The following is a 17713-nucleotide window of genomic DNA, read 5'->3' as shown; positions in this document are numbered from 1 at the left end:
ACAGCCCCAGAACCCACCGCCCTTGTCATTGATGTTAAAGTGGACTGTTGCAGCGAGGTGAGAGCGTCTGCCCCTTCCGAAATGAGTTCAGTAGCATTCTTTCCTTTAATTACAACCAATGGGGACAACTCATGCCACCAAGTGGCCACTTTGTTCTCCCATGAACCCCAGGGTCCTAGTTCTTCTGTGGAATTTTAAGCTCTGAATTTCATTTCATTTTTGCAAGTAAATCTTCTTGTTACTGTTGACAGAGGATTCTTGCCTGACGAGTACATGTGAGTCAAGCTTAGGTCTTTTTCTTATCTTAGCAGCAACCTACCTTTTTTATTTTTTAATTAAATTTTATTTATTTATGGTTGGTCATGCCGCAGCATTGCTGTGGCGATCAGGAAATGACTTGGGAGAAGCAGTTCTCACCTTTCGCCACGAGGCACCCAGGGATCAAACTCAGGTTGTCAGTTGACAGCAAGCACCTTATGGGCTGAGCCATCTCCCAGACCTGAGCTAGAGTTTCTTACCAAACTGAAACTCATGAGTTCAAGCCCCAGCACAGGGATTGAGGAGCACACCATATACTCCGCTTTTCCCAGGGATCCTAGAGACCTGAGCACAGTCTTCGTGTTTATGTGTTAGGTCCCTTACCCACTGAGCTCTCCCCTGCCCACTCTCTCTTGACAAGAAAGAGACAGCTGAGAAGTCCTTGACCGGATGTTCAATTACACAGAAATGAAGTGAGATGGAGCTAAACCATCCCCCTTTCATCTGGTCAGTGAGCACCGCCTCTGGAGAGCTCGCTGGATATCACATATCCACTTAATTTCCCGGGCTCACTCCAGAGAGTCCTGAGAACACACTGTTGGCCTAGTGACAGCTCCAGCTCCATGTCGTTCTCACTTCACACATAGGCCAAAAGGAGAAAAAACAGTGTACTGACATCCAGCTAGCATGTCTTCTCATGAAAGAAAGGCCACTGTCCCCATGCCAGTCTGAGCGCCACACGGCCAGTCTTCTAGGCTCTGCAGTTGCTCCTTGCCAACACAAATAGGAAGAGTTGCCTACCTCCCGTGAGCATCTGGGAACACTTGCAGATGCATTTGTCGTTGTCCGAATCCTTTGTGCTAAAATCACTTCCTGGCTGGCTGATGCTGCTTATTTTGCCTGCGGTGCCTGTAAGTCCCGTAAGGTGAATCCTGGAACGTGCAAAGGAAAAAATAAAAACTGTCACTGGCTGGGGTTGTTGATTCACCGTAGTGGAAAATTTCTCATGGTGAAGAATTCCATTCTACAGAAGGCACTCGGGCCGGCTAGTGCACTCCAGTGCCTACTCTGTACAAAATATTTTGCACTGGTATAAACAGGAACCAACTTATCATCAAACCCTCCGACCAAGAGGGATATTTTCGTGACGACTTCAACACATTGCTGCATCAGTATCAGCAGGGATTGGTGGGGCTTTGTATTCATTTTCCTAGTGCCTCCAGATAAATAGAAGCAGTGGTGGGGTGCGAGGGCGAGGGGGGACTGCAGCACAAAGCGGTGTCCCTACAGACCCCTCACCACAGTCCCTGTGGAATGGGTTCTGGAATGCTGGAATGCCCGGATACCCTCTCTGTGTTCCGAATGGGTGGGAGTTAGGATGGAGAGACTAGGAGATATAGAGCGGGTCTTGAGTCTGGGATAGATCTCCGGTGCTGTATAGAAAGTAAATCCTTGCAGCTGCTTTGCCTTGATTCTGAATGCTGGTATAGTAAACTGGTCCCTGTTAGGAAGGGAGTCAGAGTCAGTGCTCAGACACCTGATCATAGCCAAAGTGTGGCTGGCAGCAGGCAACTGTGCCAACAAGGGAAGTCTAAGAAAAAGGACAAGCGTAATCATTTGTTTGTTTAATGTTTTGGTTTTGAGACAGGGTTGCACACTATAGCTCACGATGGCCTAGAACTCACCGTACAGTCCAAATTGACCTTGAACTTGTGGCAGTCCCCTGCCTAAGCCTCCCAAGTGCTGGACTTAGACACGTATAGCATGCCCAGTTAGAACATACAGTTCTGTAGACTATTATATCACTGTTGCAAACTGCCTGTGGGCAGAGGGTGCACGGCAGGCCAGAGCTGGGTTTCACATGGTAGCGAGGCTGCAAGGATGTCATGTTGGTGCCTTGGCATGCCAGTGCCCAGCTCTGGGAGACGAGCATGCTAAACGCCATGACATGATGAGATCTAGACAGAAGAGGCTCTGCGCCGACTTGCCATAAGGGGAATCCCTGCAGTGGTGACTGGGGAGTGTCCTTTGAGCCCCTAAACGTACTCTTCTTTGTAAAACTTTCTGCCCTTGCCAACAAGCACCTTGGGATTCAGTTGTCAGAATCTCATGTGGGACAGGCAGAGAGGAGGGACCACTGTCCAGGGCTCTGCCACAAGTATATACAGTGAGTGCTCATGGCAGACCCAGGACACCGGATGCAGTGTGTGGAATCCTAGCTCTTTGGTATTTGGGATTCTGAAACACGTTTCTTTCCGGTCCTTCTCCTTAAGCCTAGACAGGCCGGATATGTGCTACCCCACAGCAGCCCCCCCTTAAGGCTTGTCTTCCTTTTCATTCTCTTGTCTTTGAAAGGTCAATGCTCAGGGGACTCATTAAGTGTCCCCCAAAGGCAAGTAATATAAGAGAGAAAGCTATTTTTATTAGTCTGTATTTGAAAGGTTGTTCAATTTTAAATCCTTTGGAAGCCTACCAGATACAAGCATTTTTTCAAATTTGTTATTAAGAACAGCCATGAACTGGCCATGACAGTGCCCATGCCTGTAATCCTAGCATTTAAAGGTGGAGGCTGGAGGATATGGAGTTTGAGGTCATCCTTGGCTACATAGAAAGTTCAAGACCAGCTTGGGCTCCATAAATCCTGGGGTGGCGGGGGGGGGGGGGGGGGGGGGGGGGGGGAAGGGGTCAGGCAGGCCCACCAAGTAATTATCCAATCGTTACATACCCCTTTCTTATACACTTTCCATTTCCTGCCTTTTCTCGTTGGCGAGAAGCAGTCAGGTGTGTGCCGCAGTCACTCTAAGCTGTATCATGCTCCACCCACCATGTAGTCACTCTAAGCTGTATCATGCTCCACCCACCGTGTGATCGTCCTGTTAATCACTGTAGCGAGTTTTTATAGAGAATTTGTTTTATATTTTCAAATAAATTAAGCCTCAAAACCAGCGGGTTTTCTTTTCAAATAGCATATTCAAACTGTGTTTGCATTTCCAAAGGAACCTCAGTTTAACATATTTTTATTATGTCAGTGTGCAAGGGTGCTGACCCATTTAGTAAATTCTCCTTATGTAAACAAGCTAATTCTTCATTTCTGTGTTTCTTTCATCTTTAAAAAAGTTAATTCCTCTATTGTAGATTCCTAGCTGCTGCCAGTGGAGGAAATGTTTAGTTTGGAGTTAGCACAATGAAAGAGCGAGTGTGTCTCAGAATCGTGACTGCTAGGCTCTGCGTTCAGGTGCGACCTGCTGGGGACAGGGACAGTGCATCTCCTCCCATTCATCTCCCCGCTCCAGAGAAGCCTGAGCTGTGCTAGAAGGTCACCAAGTGCCTCCCCAACTGTTCCAAAGTCACATTAGGCCTGGTCTGTTTTGAAAACAGCTTCTGAATCCTCACCCACTGTCTGTAAATAGCAGGCTGCTCTGGGCAGCACGTAGCTCTCAGGTCAGGCCCCAGACCCTGAGCCGGCTTCCCTGTGCTGTCCACTGTGACCTCCGCAGGACACCAGCCAAGGACGTCGTAGTCAGGCTTCCTCTCCACAGGCTTGGGCGCCACTGACGTGGAGGTGGCACTGTGGGCCATGGCTTTGTTTGTGGAGTGCCTGTTGTGCGTCACTCGCCCTCTGTGGCTTCAGTAGCTTTGCTACGTGCTCTGTGAAGAACACAGGCAACAGGTGCCCGCATTCTTGGGATGCCTGTGCTCAGCTGTGCTTCCATCTGTTTCTTTGGTGCTACCATCCCACCCTTCCTGCCCAAAACCCCTGTGGAACTTGGATTTGAGAGCACGCTGTACACACTGACGCCACAACCTCATGCGTGGCTCTGGTCGTCTTTGCTGATCCCCTCCTACCCATGCTCACAGAAGAGTGTGTAGTCAGGGCTGCCCGTGCCCTTGGAGCATTTGGTTACTGTTGTCAGATGGGGGGCTAGGGAGGAATGAGCCACTAAGGAGGCACCGGGACTCAGGTGTGCTTTCTGCTCTTTAATTTGGAATCAAACACAACTATTTAAACTTCGTGGGGTGGGGGGTGGGGGGTCCCTAAGTTAATACCTTTGGGAAGAAAACAGCATGTCTGCTGTTATACAAAATACATATCAAAGGGCTATTTTGTGCTCCCTAATTCTACATGGGGCTCTTAATTGCTTGCTGTCTGCCATGCACACACAGGAAAGCAACAGCTACAAAACCACCCTCACAGTTTCCTGCATGTTGTTTGACCACGGTTAGAAGTCTGTCTTCTGCCTATCTATCTCTCATCTGTCTCCTAGGAACTGAATAGGGAGTTATATTGCTAGAGTTTTTAAAGCTGGAGCAGTGCAGCGCCTCTAAGGGAGAGCTGTGCAATACGGAACAGTTCTGCATCGTGTTTGGATGAGCGTGGCTCTTAGTTTCTGGATTTTTCTCAGTGACAGCTTACTTACCTGTAGTTGAGCTCTTCACTGGAGAGGTAGAAGTGCTCATACAGCGAGTGTGCCTCGTTGCCTTCCCAGTCCTTCAGCTGGATCTTAAGCACATAGCGCTGCCTGTTGGTCAGCTGTGAGACAAACTCGTTCCCCAGCCAGTACTCTCCCAGAGGGCTCCCGAACCCCTGCAGCCAAGAGCACTTCAGTTAGCCTGATGGTTGTTCTTTGTGTCTGGAATCCATCTGCTTATGGTGCGGTCAGCAGATGCTACTCCCTACTAGAAATGTAAGGTCTTATACACAGGGACGATTTTAATTAATTTTGAAAGAGAGAGACAGAGAAACAGGGAACGGGGTGAATGTGTACCACAGTGTGTTTGTGGAAGTCACCAACACCTCGGGTGTTAGCTCTAGCCTTCCACCTGTGTCTCATTCACCACTGCACATACAAGGCTAACTGGCCACTGGGTTCTGGGGACTCATGTGTCTTTGTTTCTCCTTTTGGCATGGGGTTACAGGTGAAGGTCACCATGTCCAAGCTCTATATGGGTTCTGAGGATTCAAACTTAGGTAACCACACTTACATAACAAGTATTTTATGCATGGGTCATGTCCCCAGCTCAGGAAATAGATTTTTGATGTTGGTTTTTTTCAAGACAGGGTTTCTCTGTGGCTTTGGAGCCTATCCTGGAACTTGCTTTGTAAATCAGGCTGGCCTCAAACTCTCAGAGAACCGCCTGCCTCTGCCTCCTGAGTACTGAGATTAATGGTGTGCACCACCACTGCCCTGTTCAGCAAATAGATTTTTAAAGGTCAAGTTTAGGCCTGGAGAGATAGCTCAGTGGTTAAGAGTACTAGCTGCTCTTCCAAAGGACCCAGGTTCCCACATCGCTGCTTACACATATCTGTAACTACAGTCCCAGGGTTTCTGACACCCTTACACAGACATACATGCAGAGAAAACACCAATGAACATAAAATAAAAATAAATTTTTAAAACAGTCAAATTTAAGGAACTGAGCTGTTCTCAGAAGGAAACTGCTGTTAGAATATTTAAAGCCACTGACATGACCATGAGCAGAGATATAGTTGTAACCCTCAGCTAGGCACCCTGGGATGTAACTATAATAGTGATGTTTCTGCCATTAATTATTAATTAATTATGCTGTTAAGACATTAAGCCTCCAACAGAGCAGCTTGCCTGGGGTGCTTTGTATTATATTTCAGTTACTTTGGGGGAAAGTATTTTTTTCATGGTGGCTTAGCACGCCTCCTTACCTCTTTATATTCTTTCCACGTTCTCTGGAAATCAACGGTACCGTCTTCCCGGTGCTGGATGACTGTCCACCCACCTCCACTGGTGTCCATATCACAGTAGGCCTACAGGAAAAAGCACACAGTCATCACATGGTGAGCGATGGTGACCGTTGTTCTGAGGGGTAAATTGTCAGATTCTTAGAGTGTACTGGAAGCGTTTAGAATGGTGATGGTCGCCACGCAGCAGGGTTACATGACACCCGGGTGAAAAGTGGACTCCAGTCGTGGGCTCTGGCTAAAGAGTCCCACCCCAGAGTTGTTTTGGGGAGTGACTCCTTGTGATCAGGAGACTAGCAGATTCCCCTCAGATCCCACATCTGCAACACGTAGAAAACCAGAGACTTGTGTTCACAGCGTTGTCAACCCTCACTGCCAGCTACGTCCACGCTGTAGAGTTACTGCTCTGTCACTACAGTACCAACCTCTCGTCACATTCCCAGGCTCTGGAGCTGTGGGACTTCCATTGTGTGCAGAAAACGCCAGTTTATTGATGGATTCCTGCCCGTGAGGGCCTGGGGGTTCAGGAGTGCCAGCACCGTGTGACCCAGCTTGGCTAGGCAGCTTCGACACGGGGGTTTGCATTTAGGCTTCTGCACACATCCCTTGCTGCCTGTGGCATTTTTCCCCAGTATTTTATTTCTGCTTTTAAACTGCCTCAGTGGTCTTAAAAAATTTTGTCCAGAACACAAAATTCTTTGGACTTGCATGCTTAATTTCAACTCAGCTGGAGTTTTATTGTATAATTAAAAACCCTTGAAAATAAGATTATAATATTTTTCAATTATAAGATTACAGTAGTACCAAAAACAAAAGTTTTCCAGAAAATAAGATAATTTCCCTACAGCACACATGGTATGAATAGTAAGGTTCACAACCAGTTTCTTTGTTGAGTGTCTTGGTCTTTGCATACTAAGGAGACCATTTTTCCAGGGTTAGCCTAAATATAACTGCTCTGTATTTGTGAGTTAGGATCATAGGGACGAGAGCTAAAAGAGTCATGAGAGCCTCTCATCCTGTTTGTTTGTATTACCTACAAAGAACCAAGCCCCTAGGAGTCCATGTTGGCCCCGTCAGTGGGCTGCTTTGTTGAGGTGTCTGTCCAGCACCATTCTCCCTCTCCATGAAGACTCTGAGCTCATGTCACCTGCCCCACTGACACTGAGGTGAAACAAAGTTGTATTTACTTATAAGGAGATTACTTCCTCAGTAAAATCATACAAATGCATATAGCAGGTCTGCCCCCGGTTGCCGTCATGTACTGATGCTGTGTTTGTTAATTAGCCACCGTCATTTGTGTCCCTTGCATTTTCACCACCACTGCAAGCTCCGGACACGGTTGATTTAACACACCGATTCCTCTAGTCAGTTACCCAGCTGGTAGTGATGAGTAGGATTTGAGCCGTCATCCCTTTTCCATGACATCATGCTCATGCTGCCCAAAGCAGAAAAACGTGAACCTTTTGTCAATGGACGAAAAGTCCTTTAGCCCAGATCCATGCTGAATTCAGTTCATGAGGTCCTCCATCTTACTTGCCTGAATTCAACCAGCTGACCAGTGCTGTACCATTGTGTCAGTATTTCTTCTTAAAACTCCTTAGCACACTGATGAACCAGCTACACTAGGTAAGGACCCAGTGGTTGTGCACAGAAGTTAACTGCCCAGCATCCTGAGTGGATGTTGATAGATGGGAAGAAATGTTTGTAGTGAGCCCACTGTGTTCTAATAACATCTGATTCCGTGGTGTCAGAATCATTACAATGGAGGTAGTTGATGGATGGTATTTAAAGAAGTCTCTTTCCTCATTCTGCCCTGTGGGAGTCAGAAGCATAACTCCCAACTTTGAGGGTCACTGCTAGTACATAAATAAATTATGCGAACCATGTTTTTCTTGTCTTTGACTCCATTAGTGACCATGACAAAGTTACTAGAACATTCTCTTAATACTTTGTCCAGATTTTTAAGAAATGAAGAACAAAGCACTGTGGAAAACAGAGAATCACGGTTCACTGGGCTGTGAAATTTGTGCAAGAGATAGTATTCTAGTAGAGTATCCACATAGCCAGGAGATGCTCAGGGATAACAACAACAAGGATCAGACGAGATCTGAAAGGCAGTGGTACCCAGTCAAGGCATGCCCGCTTCCGTTACAACAAACCTGGAGGCGCTTAGTGCCTTTGATTTGCGTGCCTGGGCCTGGCACAAGGACCCAGAGCCTGAAGCTCTTCAGCAGTGATGCTTGAGTTAAGTGCTGTGCTCCAGCTTCAGGCCGTGCTGGAGTGAATAAATAGCAGACATCCATGAGCATCAGGAGTCTTAGCCTGAGCAATCTGGGGAAGGAAGCAATTGTGCTTCTGACTAACAAAGCATGTGCCTGTGCTTCTCATGGATGCCTTTTACCTGTGTATCCTACATACATGAAAACCTAATGTAAATGTAAATTAGTTAAATGAATCAGATGTAAATTTGCAGTCCTAAAGCCTTTGATGTGAGCATTATTTCCTTTGAATGAGATGACCGTGTCTGCTGTGAGCTCTGTGCAGGCTCCATGTATTATTTTGTCCAGGGCCATTTCTGGCGTTATGCTTTGTCTGTCATACCATGCTAGGTGGGGTGACAGGTCAGCAGCACAAGGTCACATTGTCATTTATGGTACTCCAAGTCTGCAGGATGTTTGCAAGTAACAGCACAATTCAGCCCAGTTATTTCAATTTTTTAAATCTTTGTTATTAGCATATGTACAATCTGTGTGTGTGTCGGTCTGTCTCTCTATGCATGTCTCTGTGTGGAGGGGAAGTATGCAAGTGGAAGTCAGAGGATGACTTCTGAGAGTTGATTCTCTCCTCCATCCTTTGATCCAGGAACCACACTCAGGCCACCAGGCTTGAACGGCACTCACCCACCAGGCCATCACACCACCCATAGACCAGGTATTTTAGAAAAGAAATCAAGGTTGTGAAAACTTACTGTCCCCTGCTGTGTAAAGAGATCTAGTCTCACTGAGAATATCTGTGAGGAATATAAATCTGTGTCTAAGCATGACCTAGACACATAACCCAAAGTGCTGGCTCTTTCCGTCTTTGTTCCTGTCAAACTGAGGGTAGCATGGTGTTTGGCAGGAAATGGCACTAACCCAGAAAAGCATCCCAAGAGTAGTGTGACCATGTGACAGTGTGGTTCCAGTGTTCACAGTGCGCTCATAGCCTCTGTCCATTCTGGGTGCTCCTGTCCCCATTATTACCAGGCCAAGAGCAGGCAGACATCTGGTGACAGACACCAGAATGCAAAGAACTGTCTTGCAAGCTGCATAGCAGAGCCGGTGGAGACGCTCAGCCTGGGGTTACTGGTTTTTCATCTGCAGCAAGCTGTACAGTTTCTCTCCTCCTCCTGGTGCTCCACTTCTAGGCCACCAGGGACATTAACCAATTTCCAAGGTTGGTTTAAAGCAGCATGAATGAATTAGAGAGATTTCTTTGCAAAGTATTATCCTAAATAGTACAGTATTTACTTTGCAATTCATAATCGGAGTGTATGTTACTGTTTCAAATTCCACATCTTTAAACACTTAAATGCTTGTATTTTTCTTTGATAGCATGCTAAATTCTGAAGATAATACTAAGTTCAAAAAGATACTGCTTCCAGGAGCCTCTGATATTTCTGTTTTTACACAGCATCCCATGCACTTCCTGAAGTGATGCTGGCTCAGGGCGTAGCTGCCCTTACTTGTAGACGCAAGCATACCTGACAACAAGGGGCATGTGCGGCTGTCCAGCGTTCACATGACCCTTTGCACTGATTCTTGGGCAATGTCGTTCTACCTTGTCAGACCTCTCAGGGAAGTTACAGGAAGTGATTATCTGAAATACAGTCTACCTGGGCTTATTCATGGTACGTCAGTATACCAGACTGCTTGTGGATGGCCTGGTCTGCCTGTGTGTTAGTTAACCTGCCCTGCTGGACAGGGCTGGGGTTCCGAATGCTTTCTACAGATAGAACTGGTACTGAACTGAACTCCCCCATATGAGAGGAAAAAGAATTGCACCCATGGACAGTGTGCTCAGGACGTCTGGACTGCATCAAATGGGGTCATAGTCTTCCGACATGAGCCTCCTGGGGACCCTGTGAGCAGGTCCTGGTGTGGAGCAGGCCTGATGCTAAAGGTAATGTGTGCTTTGCTCAGCCACATGCAGTCTAAAGAAAAAGTAACCAGTAGGGCCAAAGAAATCTTTCAAAGCAGTAAAAGTATTTTTGATTTGGCATTGTGTTTAGAAAGGGTCTCAGTTATCAAGCTAACCTTGAACATCTGGACTCAAGGAATCCTCCTGCCTCAGAAAAAGCGACTGATTTTATTGAACCTTGGCTGCTAAGTGCAGATCTTTCTGCAGTTTGTATGACAAGAAGGGAAGTGTGTGCAAATTAGTCCCTTCAGAACAGTTGCGTTAGGTGTGTTCTCAGTGCGTTCCTCCAGAAAGGAGTGCAACTATTGCCTAGGGAGATGGTTAAAGGACAGACTCTGGCTAATCCAACTTCACTTTGGGGAAGAGATATTAATTAAAATGAATGAGGTGATGCCAGCACCTGGGGTGGGGTGGGGACATCCGACTGTCTCGTCATTTCAGCAGGACATGCTTACAGAGGGAGGTAGAGCTGCAGGCCATGCTCAACATCACTGCTCTGTACCTAGCAATAGCAGAACCCTCAGTGTGTGCCTGGGAAGGGCACGGAATGGGTGCTCAGGGGCTCCTTGGCCTTTGCAGTGACTCAGGGGTGCCCCCATGGCTGCTGTAAGGCGTCCTTTCTTACCTTGATCTCCTCTGTGGAGTTGGGAAAGGTCAGCGTGTAGATGCCACTGGTGCTGAGGCCTGACTTGAAGACTTCCGCACAGTCTTTGAAGGTGCTTTGCTCTTCTTTGGGGACAGCAGCAGAGCTCTTAGCTGTGTTTAAAAAGCAGCGGGGCATTTCAGTGGCATTTGTGAATGGAGAGAAGCCTGTTATTCAATACTTTAGTCATTTGTTCGCGTGTAAGCAGGACAGACTGTACTTGTCCCAGAGTTACTCTTTTTTTTTAATATTTATTTATTTATTATGTATACAATATTCTGTCTGTGTATATGTCTCCAGGCTAGAAGAGGGCACCAGACCTCCTTACAGATGGTTGTGAGCCACCATGGAGAGAAGCCTGTTATTCAATACTTTAGTCATTTGTTCGCGTGTAAGCAGGACAGACTGTACTTGTCCCAGAGTTACTCTTTTTTTTTAATATTTATTTATTTATTATGTATACAATATTCTGTCTGTGTATATGTCTCCAGGCTAGAAGAGGGCACCAGACCTCCTTACAGATGGTTGTGAGCCACCATGTGGTTGCCGGGAATTGAACTCAGGACCTTTGGAAGAGCAGGCAATGCTCTTAACCACTGAGCCATCTCTCCAGCCCCCAGAGTTACTCTTGAAGCATGTTTTCCTGTCACTTTGGGAAATTAGTACGATTAGCTCAAATGTATTTATTTGTGTGTGCTCACAGATGTGCTCACAGATGTGCTCACAGATGTACCTTGTGTGGCTGTGGCAGTCAGAGGACAATCTGCAGGAGTTGGTTTTCCTTCCACCATGAGAGTCCTGGGATCTAACACAGGATTTTTGGTGGCAAGCACCTTTACCTACTGAGCCACCTTGCCGGCTTCCCTCCCTGTTAAAGCCAACTATGTGTAATGTGGGTACTTCATAATGATCTGTCATAAACCACTCCTTTAAAAAAAATCCCCGCTTGACTAGACTTGGGCAAACATTGTAAAAGAACAAAGGGAGGGTGCCCCTGAAACAGCAATTCCTCTACCATCAACCCCAGATCCCTTTCGCTGATTGTCTCCCTGAAGTCAGAATGTACACACTGGACGTTCTTGGTGTATCTGAGACTAAGTCTTTAATCTTTTCTTAGAGTATGAGATGGAAGGCTGAAGAGAGGGCTCCAAGTTAGGTCAGAGTATTTGCTGAGCAAGCCTGAGAACCAAAGTTCTCAGCACGCATATAAAATCCCCAGTGTGGCGGCACACACCTGTCACCCCAGTGCTTGGGGACAGGAGATGGAAGGATTTCTATAGCTTGTTAGCTTAGCTCTGGTTCAGTGAGTGACTCTGTCTCAAGAGAAGAAGGCAGAGAGTGCTGAAGCAGGCCACTCAGCATCTTCTCCGGGCCTTTCCCTGCATGTACAGGAGCGCACACACATGTGCCTCCACAGGCACCTCGTCCACACATACATCCAGTGTTGAATGGGCATACTTAGTGTCCTTTGGGGGTGCATAATAGCCTGCACGTCTGTAGGAGCACAATGCCTATTTGTCTGTGTGTTTAAATTCTTCAAGTCCAAACCTTGCAGGCTTATAAAATTTCTTCAGATTTTAATTCTGCCATACTTGTTTCAACTTCCCATTCTTTCCCCACCTGCCATTTCTACCTGCCAAGTACCAACTGAGGCAACATCGTGAAATAAACCACAGTATGAATAAAGTCAAATTCAGTTAGAAAAAAATCCTACAGAAAACACTACAAAGAAGAATGGTACGTCCGGTCTTTAACTAATGACTGAAGATTATCTCCCCCCCCCCACCCCGAATGTAACAAGTTAAAGTGGCAGTGAAGAAGGCAACCGTGTTTACAGGAAGGGGAAGAGATAGGAGCTGGTGCTGCCATGGTGCCAACCGTACGTCAATGACAGGGAACAGGGGGCTCTCACCCGTGTCTCTAGCCTTCCTATGGGCCCAGGGCAGTTTTCCCATTTGAAAGCCAAAGAAAGAAAGATTCACTATAGCTTAATAGCTTGCCAGCCTCCTCCAGCTGACTGATGAGGGAGCTAACTCAGGATGAGAACCCTGCAGCCTTGAATCAGAACTGTCTTTGAGGGTTGGAGTGATAGCTGTTGGTAAAAGGCCTGCTTTGCAGGCGTGGGGACTTGAAGTTGATCTCTAGAACTCACATCCAAAACAAAGCCAGACATGGCCGCACACCTATAATCTCAGCGCTAGGGAGGTGGAGGGGAGGAGATCCCTGCAGCTCCCTGCCCGGTGAGCCCCTCCTACTCTGTGCTCCAGGCTCCTGTGGGAGACTGCCCTTAAAGACAACATGAACGGCACCTGAGGAACAACACCAGAGGTCGACTTCCAACCTCTAGATCAGCAGTTCTCAACCTTGTGGGTCACAACCTCTTTGAGGGTCAAACAGCCCCTTCATGGGAGTCACTTAAGATTATTGGGAAACACAGATATCTATATTATGAGTTGTGATAGCATCAAAATTACAGTTATGAAGAAACAACCAAAATAATTTTATGATTGGGGGTCACCACACCATGAGGAACTATATTAAAGGGTCACAGCATCAGAAGGTTGAGAACCACTAGCTTAGACACGCGTGAATGCATGTGCCCACAGACATGCATACACATGAATATGCACACATGCACACAAATTGGAGTTAGTGTTTCATGATAATTAGTATAATGCATGCTCTCCTCGTTCTTTGCCTCTTCTGTGCTTGGGCCTCTGCTGAGAGTCTTGTACTACTGGAAGAAACACCTAAGAGAGATCCTGTTGGAGTTTTGAGGATCCGCTAACCATAAGTCATTGGGAGTAAGGAGTTCTACTCACAGTTCGGGGTTGACATCATGGTCAGCAGGCTGTTGACCGTCTCCATGAGGTCATGCTGCTGCTTCTGAAGGACTGAGTTGTTCACGGTGGCCGTCACCAGCTTCTTCTCCAGCTCATCGATGACTGAGCTCTGCTTGGACACGAGCACCTGGAGCTGCTCCTTCTGCTCCTTCATGGACTGCAGCTGCACACTGTGCTTGTCCTCCATGGCCAGCACCTTCTTTTCTAGAACGCTAACAGGAAAGGTGTTTGTAAGCGCAGGGAGTTCCTGAGGCCTCTGGACCTTGCCAGACAAGTGCTTGGTAAGATCTCATCATTTCCAAAGCCAATGAATCTCTTTGTTTCTTGGACTTCTGCTTAGTTAAAATGCAATATAAAGTGGAGAGATCTGGGGGCTAGAGATATGGCTCCATGGTTAGACACACTAGCTGCTCTTGTAGAAGATCTAGTTCTGTTCCCAGCAATCCTATGACTGCTCACAACTCATAACTCCATTTTCTGAATGTGTATACTGGTAAACATAGCTACCTTCCTTAATTCTAGTTCTAGGGGATCTGATCCCCTCTCCTGACCTCCACAGGCACCAGGCATGCATACTGTGCACATTCTACATGCAAGCAAAAATCATACGCATAAAAATAAGAATCTTTTTTTTAAAAAAAAAGAAACATTGTTTTAAGTTTAAGGGAGATTTCTCACAGCCCCCCACAAATCTTTCAGATTGCCATGGTAAGGTAATTTAGGTGTATTGTGTACATGTGTGTATGTGTGTAAACCTGACAGATTATACAGTCTTATCTGTGCAAGAATACACTGGGCCTCGGCACTAGACTGTGTGTGTCAGTAACACTGTCTGCTACAAGCTCACAGGACGGTTATTATTTCAAGGCATGCTTGCACAGTGCTTTCCTTGAGAGCAGGGGGTTTGAATTAGACCTCAGGGCTTGTGTTTCCTTTTTCCTAAACTATTTACAATCATAATAACAACACCTGCTCTCTCAGTACCATGTGGCAAGTATTCTTCTATGACAAATATTGTACACAGATTTAAATCCTGATGCTGGCTCATGAGTTTCAGTGACCTAGTCAGTTGCGCATTGGTTCCCTGATCTGTAAACTGGGCTGATATCACCAACTGCAAGAGGCTGGTCCGAGGAGTAAGTGCATGTACAGGCATAAGCAGGCTGGAGTTGACACTTAGGAAGTGTTATTACCAGTATCAACATTATCATCTAACATCCAAGGAGTAAACTGAACAAAAGTCAATTTCAACACAATAAATCATATGCCTACGGACACACCCAGGTGGCTGATGACGCCAAACATGCAGATCTTCTTACTCTAAGCCCCCTTTCCCTTTGTAATCTTAGTTTATAAAGATGCATTACCACTCACAGGTTCGGTTAAGACTATACTGATTTTTAACTGGAGCTCATTCCTGTAATATTAAACACAAGAAAATCCAAGTGCATAGGATTATGTAAACGCTAGTGGTTCGAGATCATGAACTCCTCCAGGAACAGATTCCTGCAGTAAAGGCTTGTGGTAACTGCTATGGCCAGTGAGGTGGACGGAAGATAGGAGAATCTAACTCCAAACCAGGGCCTTCTGTACCTGTGTAGAATCAGTGGCTATGTGCTTCATGGCGGAGCCCTTTACCTGCACGGCTACACAGCCCCAGAGTTAGTTTTAGAATAAAAGAGACAGATAAAATGAAGACCGCAAAGTAGTTTGAACTTCTGCCAGTGAATCTAAAGGTGTTGCTTTAGAGAGACATGTTGATCCTGATAAGTGTTTTTAGTTTTGCTTGAATCTATAAAGAAAGCAATTTTATTTAGAAGAAATTTTTGAAGATTGTTGAGAAGTCATTTGTGGGATGGGAAACATGACATATTTTTTCCCATCAAATTTTTTAAATTCTTAGGCTGGCCGGAACTGAAGACAGGAAACACCCATAGAGATCTGACGTCACCAAGGAAATTTCGTGATGTATTTGATGAGGAAACTTTATTACTCCATCCCATATTTGTAACAAAAGAGAAGACAGTTTGTGCAACTTATGAGAGTCTTGTTCCTTCCGTGTGGTTTTCATTATTGATGGTCTTTGTTTTCATTTCTTTGTTTGTGTTTTTATGGGAAATCAACCCTTGTGTACCTGTCCCTGGGAAGGCAGCTCTGACACGGGCCCCTCAGGTAGATTTTTAGCGGTGCGAGTTGTGGAGCGCTGTTGTGTGAATCCTAGAAACTTTTCATTTTGGTATATGTGTGTGGCAAGGTGCTTTTATTGAGAAACCTCAAGATTTAAATATAAACTCAAAAAATGATTTTAATTATTGAAAAGGCACACTATTTATTAACCCAGGTCAGTTAAATGGAGGGAAGTGTAAGGGCTTAAATTAGGGCTGGAAGGCAAGGGGTTGTTTAAGCAAGAATTACGAGAAGCCACGACTACACTAGTTGGAAACACCTTCACTGTAGTAAAAAAAAAAAAAAAAAAAAAAAACCTTGGTTTATAAAGAAATCTCACCAAATCCTGGAATGAATTTTAAAATATAGTCTAAGTTTCTATGTATTTCAAAGCCGTTCTCTGAGCAGCTGACTTTGTGTAGCGAAGTTTATTCCAACAGTGGATATAAAATAAGGAGCAAGAGTCGGACTTGTCTAGGAAAAAGGCAAACATTGACAGTAAATAGTTAACCCTTCATAGCCACAGCTTTGAATCTGTGGAGTCAAGCGCTCTGGGTTGAAATTATTGGGGGAGGGTGCACCCATGCTAAACTTGTACGCCCCCTCTTTTTTATCACTCCCTAGATAATACAGCATCATCGTGAGCACAGTTGTCACATCATGCTAGGTATTATCTGTAAGCATCCTAGGAACAATCTAAACCATAGAGGAGGATTATGAAAGCTATGCCCCATCTTATATAAGGGACTTATGTATCGATGGATTTGGTATCAATGGAAGTGGATTATAGATCCAATCTCCTATACATCCTGGATGATGGGAGAGTTTACAGAGAAGACACCGGGTGGCATTGTGAGCATATTGACTGATTTTGAAGCCTCGGGAAGAAGCAGTCATCAGTACCAGAGCATGTTCAACAAACTGAACAGTGCTACCTCTCTGAGAGGCAGGGTGCTTACAGCAAGTCAGAGTCACCACCAGCATCCACAGGAGCCTTGCCAAGGGAAGCTAAGATTGCAGCATCTCAGCATCTCAAGTTCTCATTTCTTACAATGCAATAGGGAAATTTCAAAACAAAGAAAACTGTTCCAGTAAGGAAAAAAACTCTTATTTGCTTTTCAAGCTCATAAATAGAAGATAGGGTCTACCTGGCTACTCAGAGAACAAGAAGAATAATTGCAGCTTAGGTTTTCATTGACACTGAGGATGAGGTGAGCCCTTGTCCGTCCCATTCTGGATAAAGACTGAGATGTGCTATTAGGACCGCTTTCACACTCTCTCACGGTCTCAGCTGCAAACAAAGACGTGAGCACCACATGGATTGTGAAGCTACTCCCTGGTGGCCCCCAGTAGATGAAAACAGTTTACTCTCGTATAGATTATGTTGAGATTTCTAAATATTTATTTTAAATATTGGCACAATTATATTTCACATTACCATTTTTTTTAACTTATCATAAGCTTTTGAATATATTGACTGGTGCATGTGAACGAGCGAGAAAGCAAGTGTGGAACAGGGGGCGCACGCCACTGTGGCATGTGGAACTCCTTGGACAGTTTTGTGGAGCTGGTCCTCTCCTTCCACCTTTGTGTGTATGGGGGGGGGGGGGGATTGAACTCAGGTTGTCAGGCTTGTCTGGCGTGCACTTTGTCCTGCCTTTGATCCCAGCACTGGGAAAGCAGGCTAGCCTGGTCTCCATGCTAAGTTTCAGGCAAACTGTGATTACATAGTGAGAGCCCCCAAAGGCCATGAAATGTAGTGAGGCTGATATTCAGCCCCACTAGTGTTTTGTGTAGATTAAACTGCATATGTTGAGGAAATTTTGAAAGATTCCTTCCAGAGTCTTTAAAGGGCCAGAATGAAAAAACAAAATTCAAAACTAATCAAAATTGTTGGGTCAGTTCAGAAAT

At 45.6% G+C, this 17713-nt stretch overlaps 2 protein-coding genes across 9 annotated transcripts in view; one reads left to right on the top strand and one right to left on the bottom strand.

The window, feature by feature from the left end:
• The window catches only part of Mcph1 (microcephalin 1), a 212397-nt gene that overhangs the window by 87435 nt on the left and 107249 nt on the right, over positions 1-17713 (top strand). The window lies entirely within an intron of this gene.
• The window catches only part of Angpt2 (angiopoietin 2), a 49420-nt gene that overhangs the window by 2100 nt on the left and 29607 nt on the right, over positions 1-17713 (bottom strand). The window contains exons 4-8 of the mRNA XM_050137335.1: positions 13616-13848; positions 10776-10906; positions 5936-6037; positions 4677-4843; positions 1060-1190 (exon numbers count right to left, since the gene is read on the bottom strand). Of these exons, the coding sequence (XP_049993292.1) occupies positions 1060-1190; positions 4677-4843; positions 5936-6037; positions 10776-10906; positions 13616-13848 (764 nt within the window). The remainder of the gene's footprint in view (positions 1-1059; positions 1191-4676; positions 4844-5935; positions 6038-10775; positions 10907-13615; positions 13849-17713) is intronic.

Source organism: Alexandromys fortis, unplaced genomic scaffold (genome assembly GCF_014885135.2).
Source record: "Alexandromys fortis isolate MF-2015 unplaced genomic scaffold, M_Fortis_MF-2015_v1.1 scaffold_3, whole genome shotgun sequence".
Classification (NCBI taxonomy): domain Eukaryota; kingdom Metazoa; phylum Chordata; class Mammalia; order Rodentia; family Cricetidae; genus Alexandromys; species Alexandromys fortis.
This window is presented reverse-complemented; position numbering and strand designations above follow the sequence as displayed.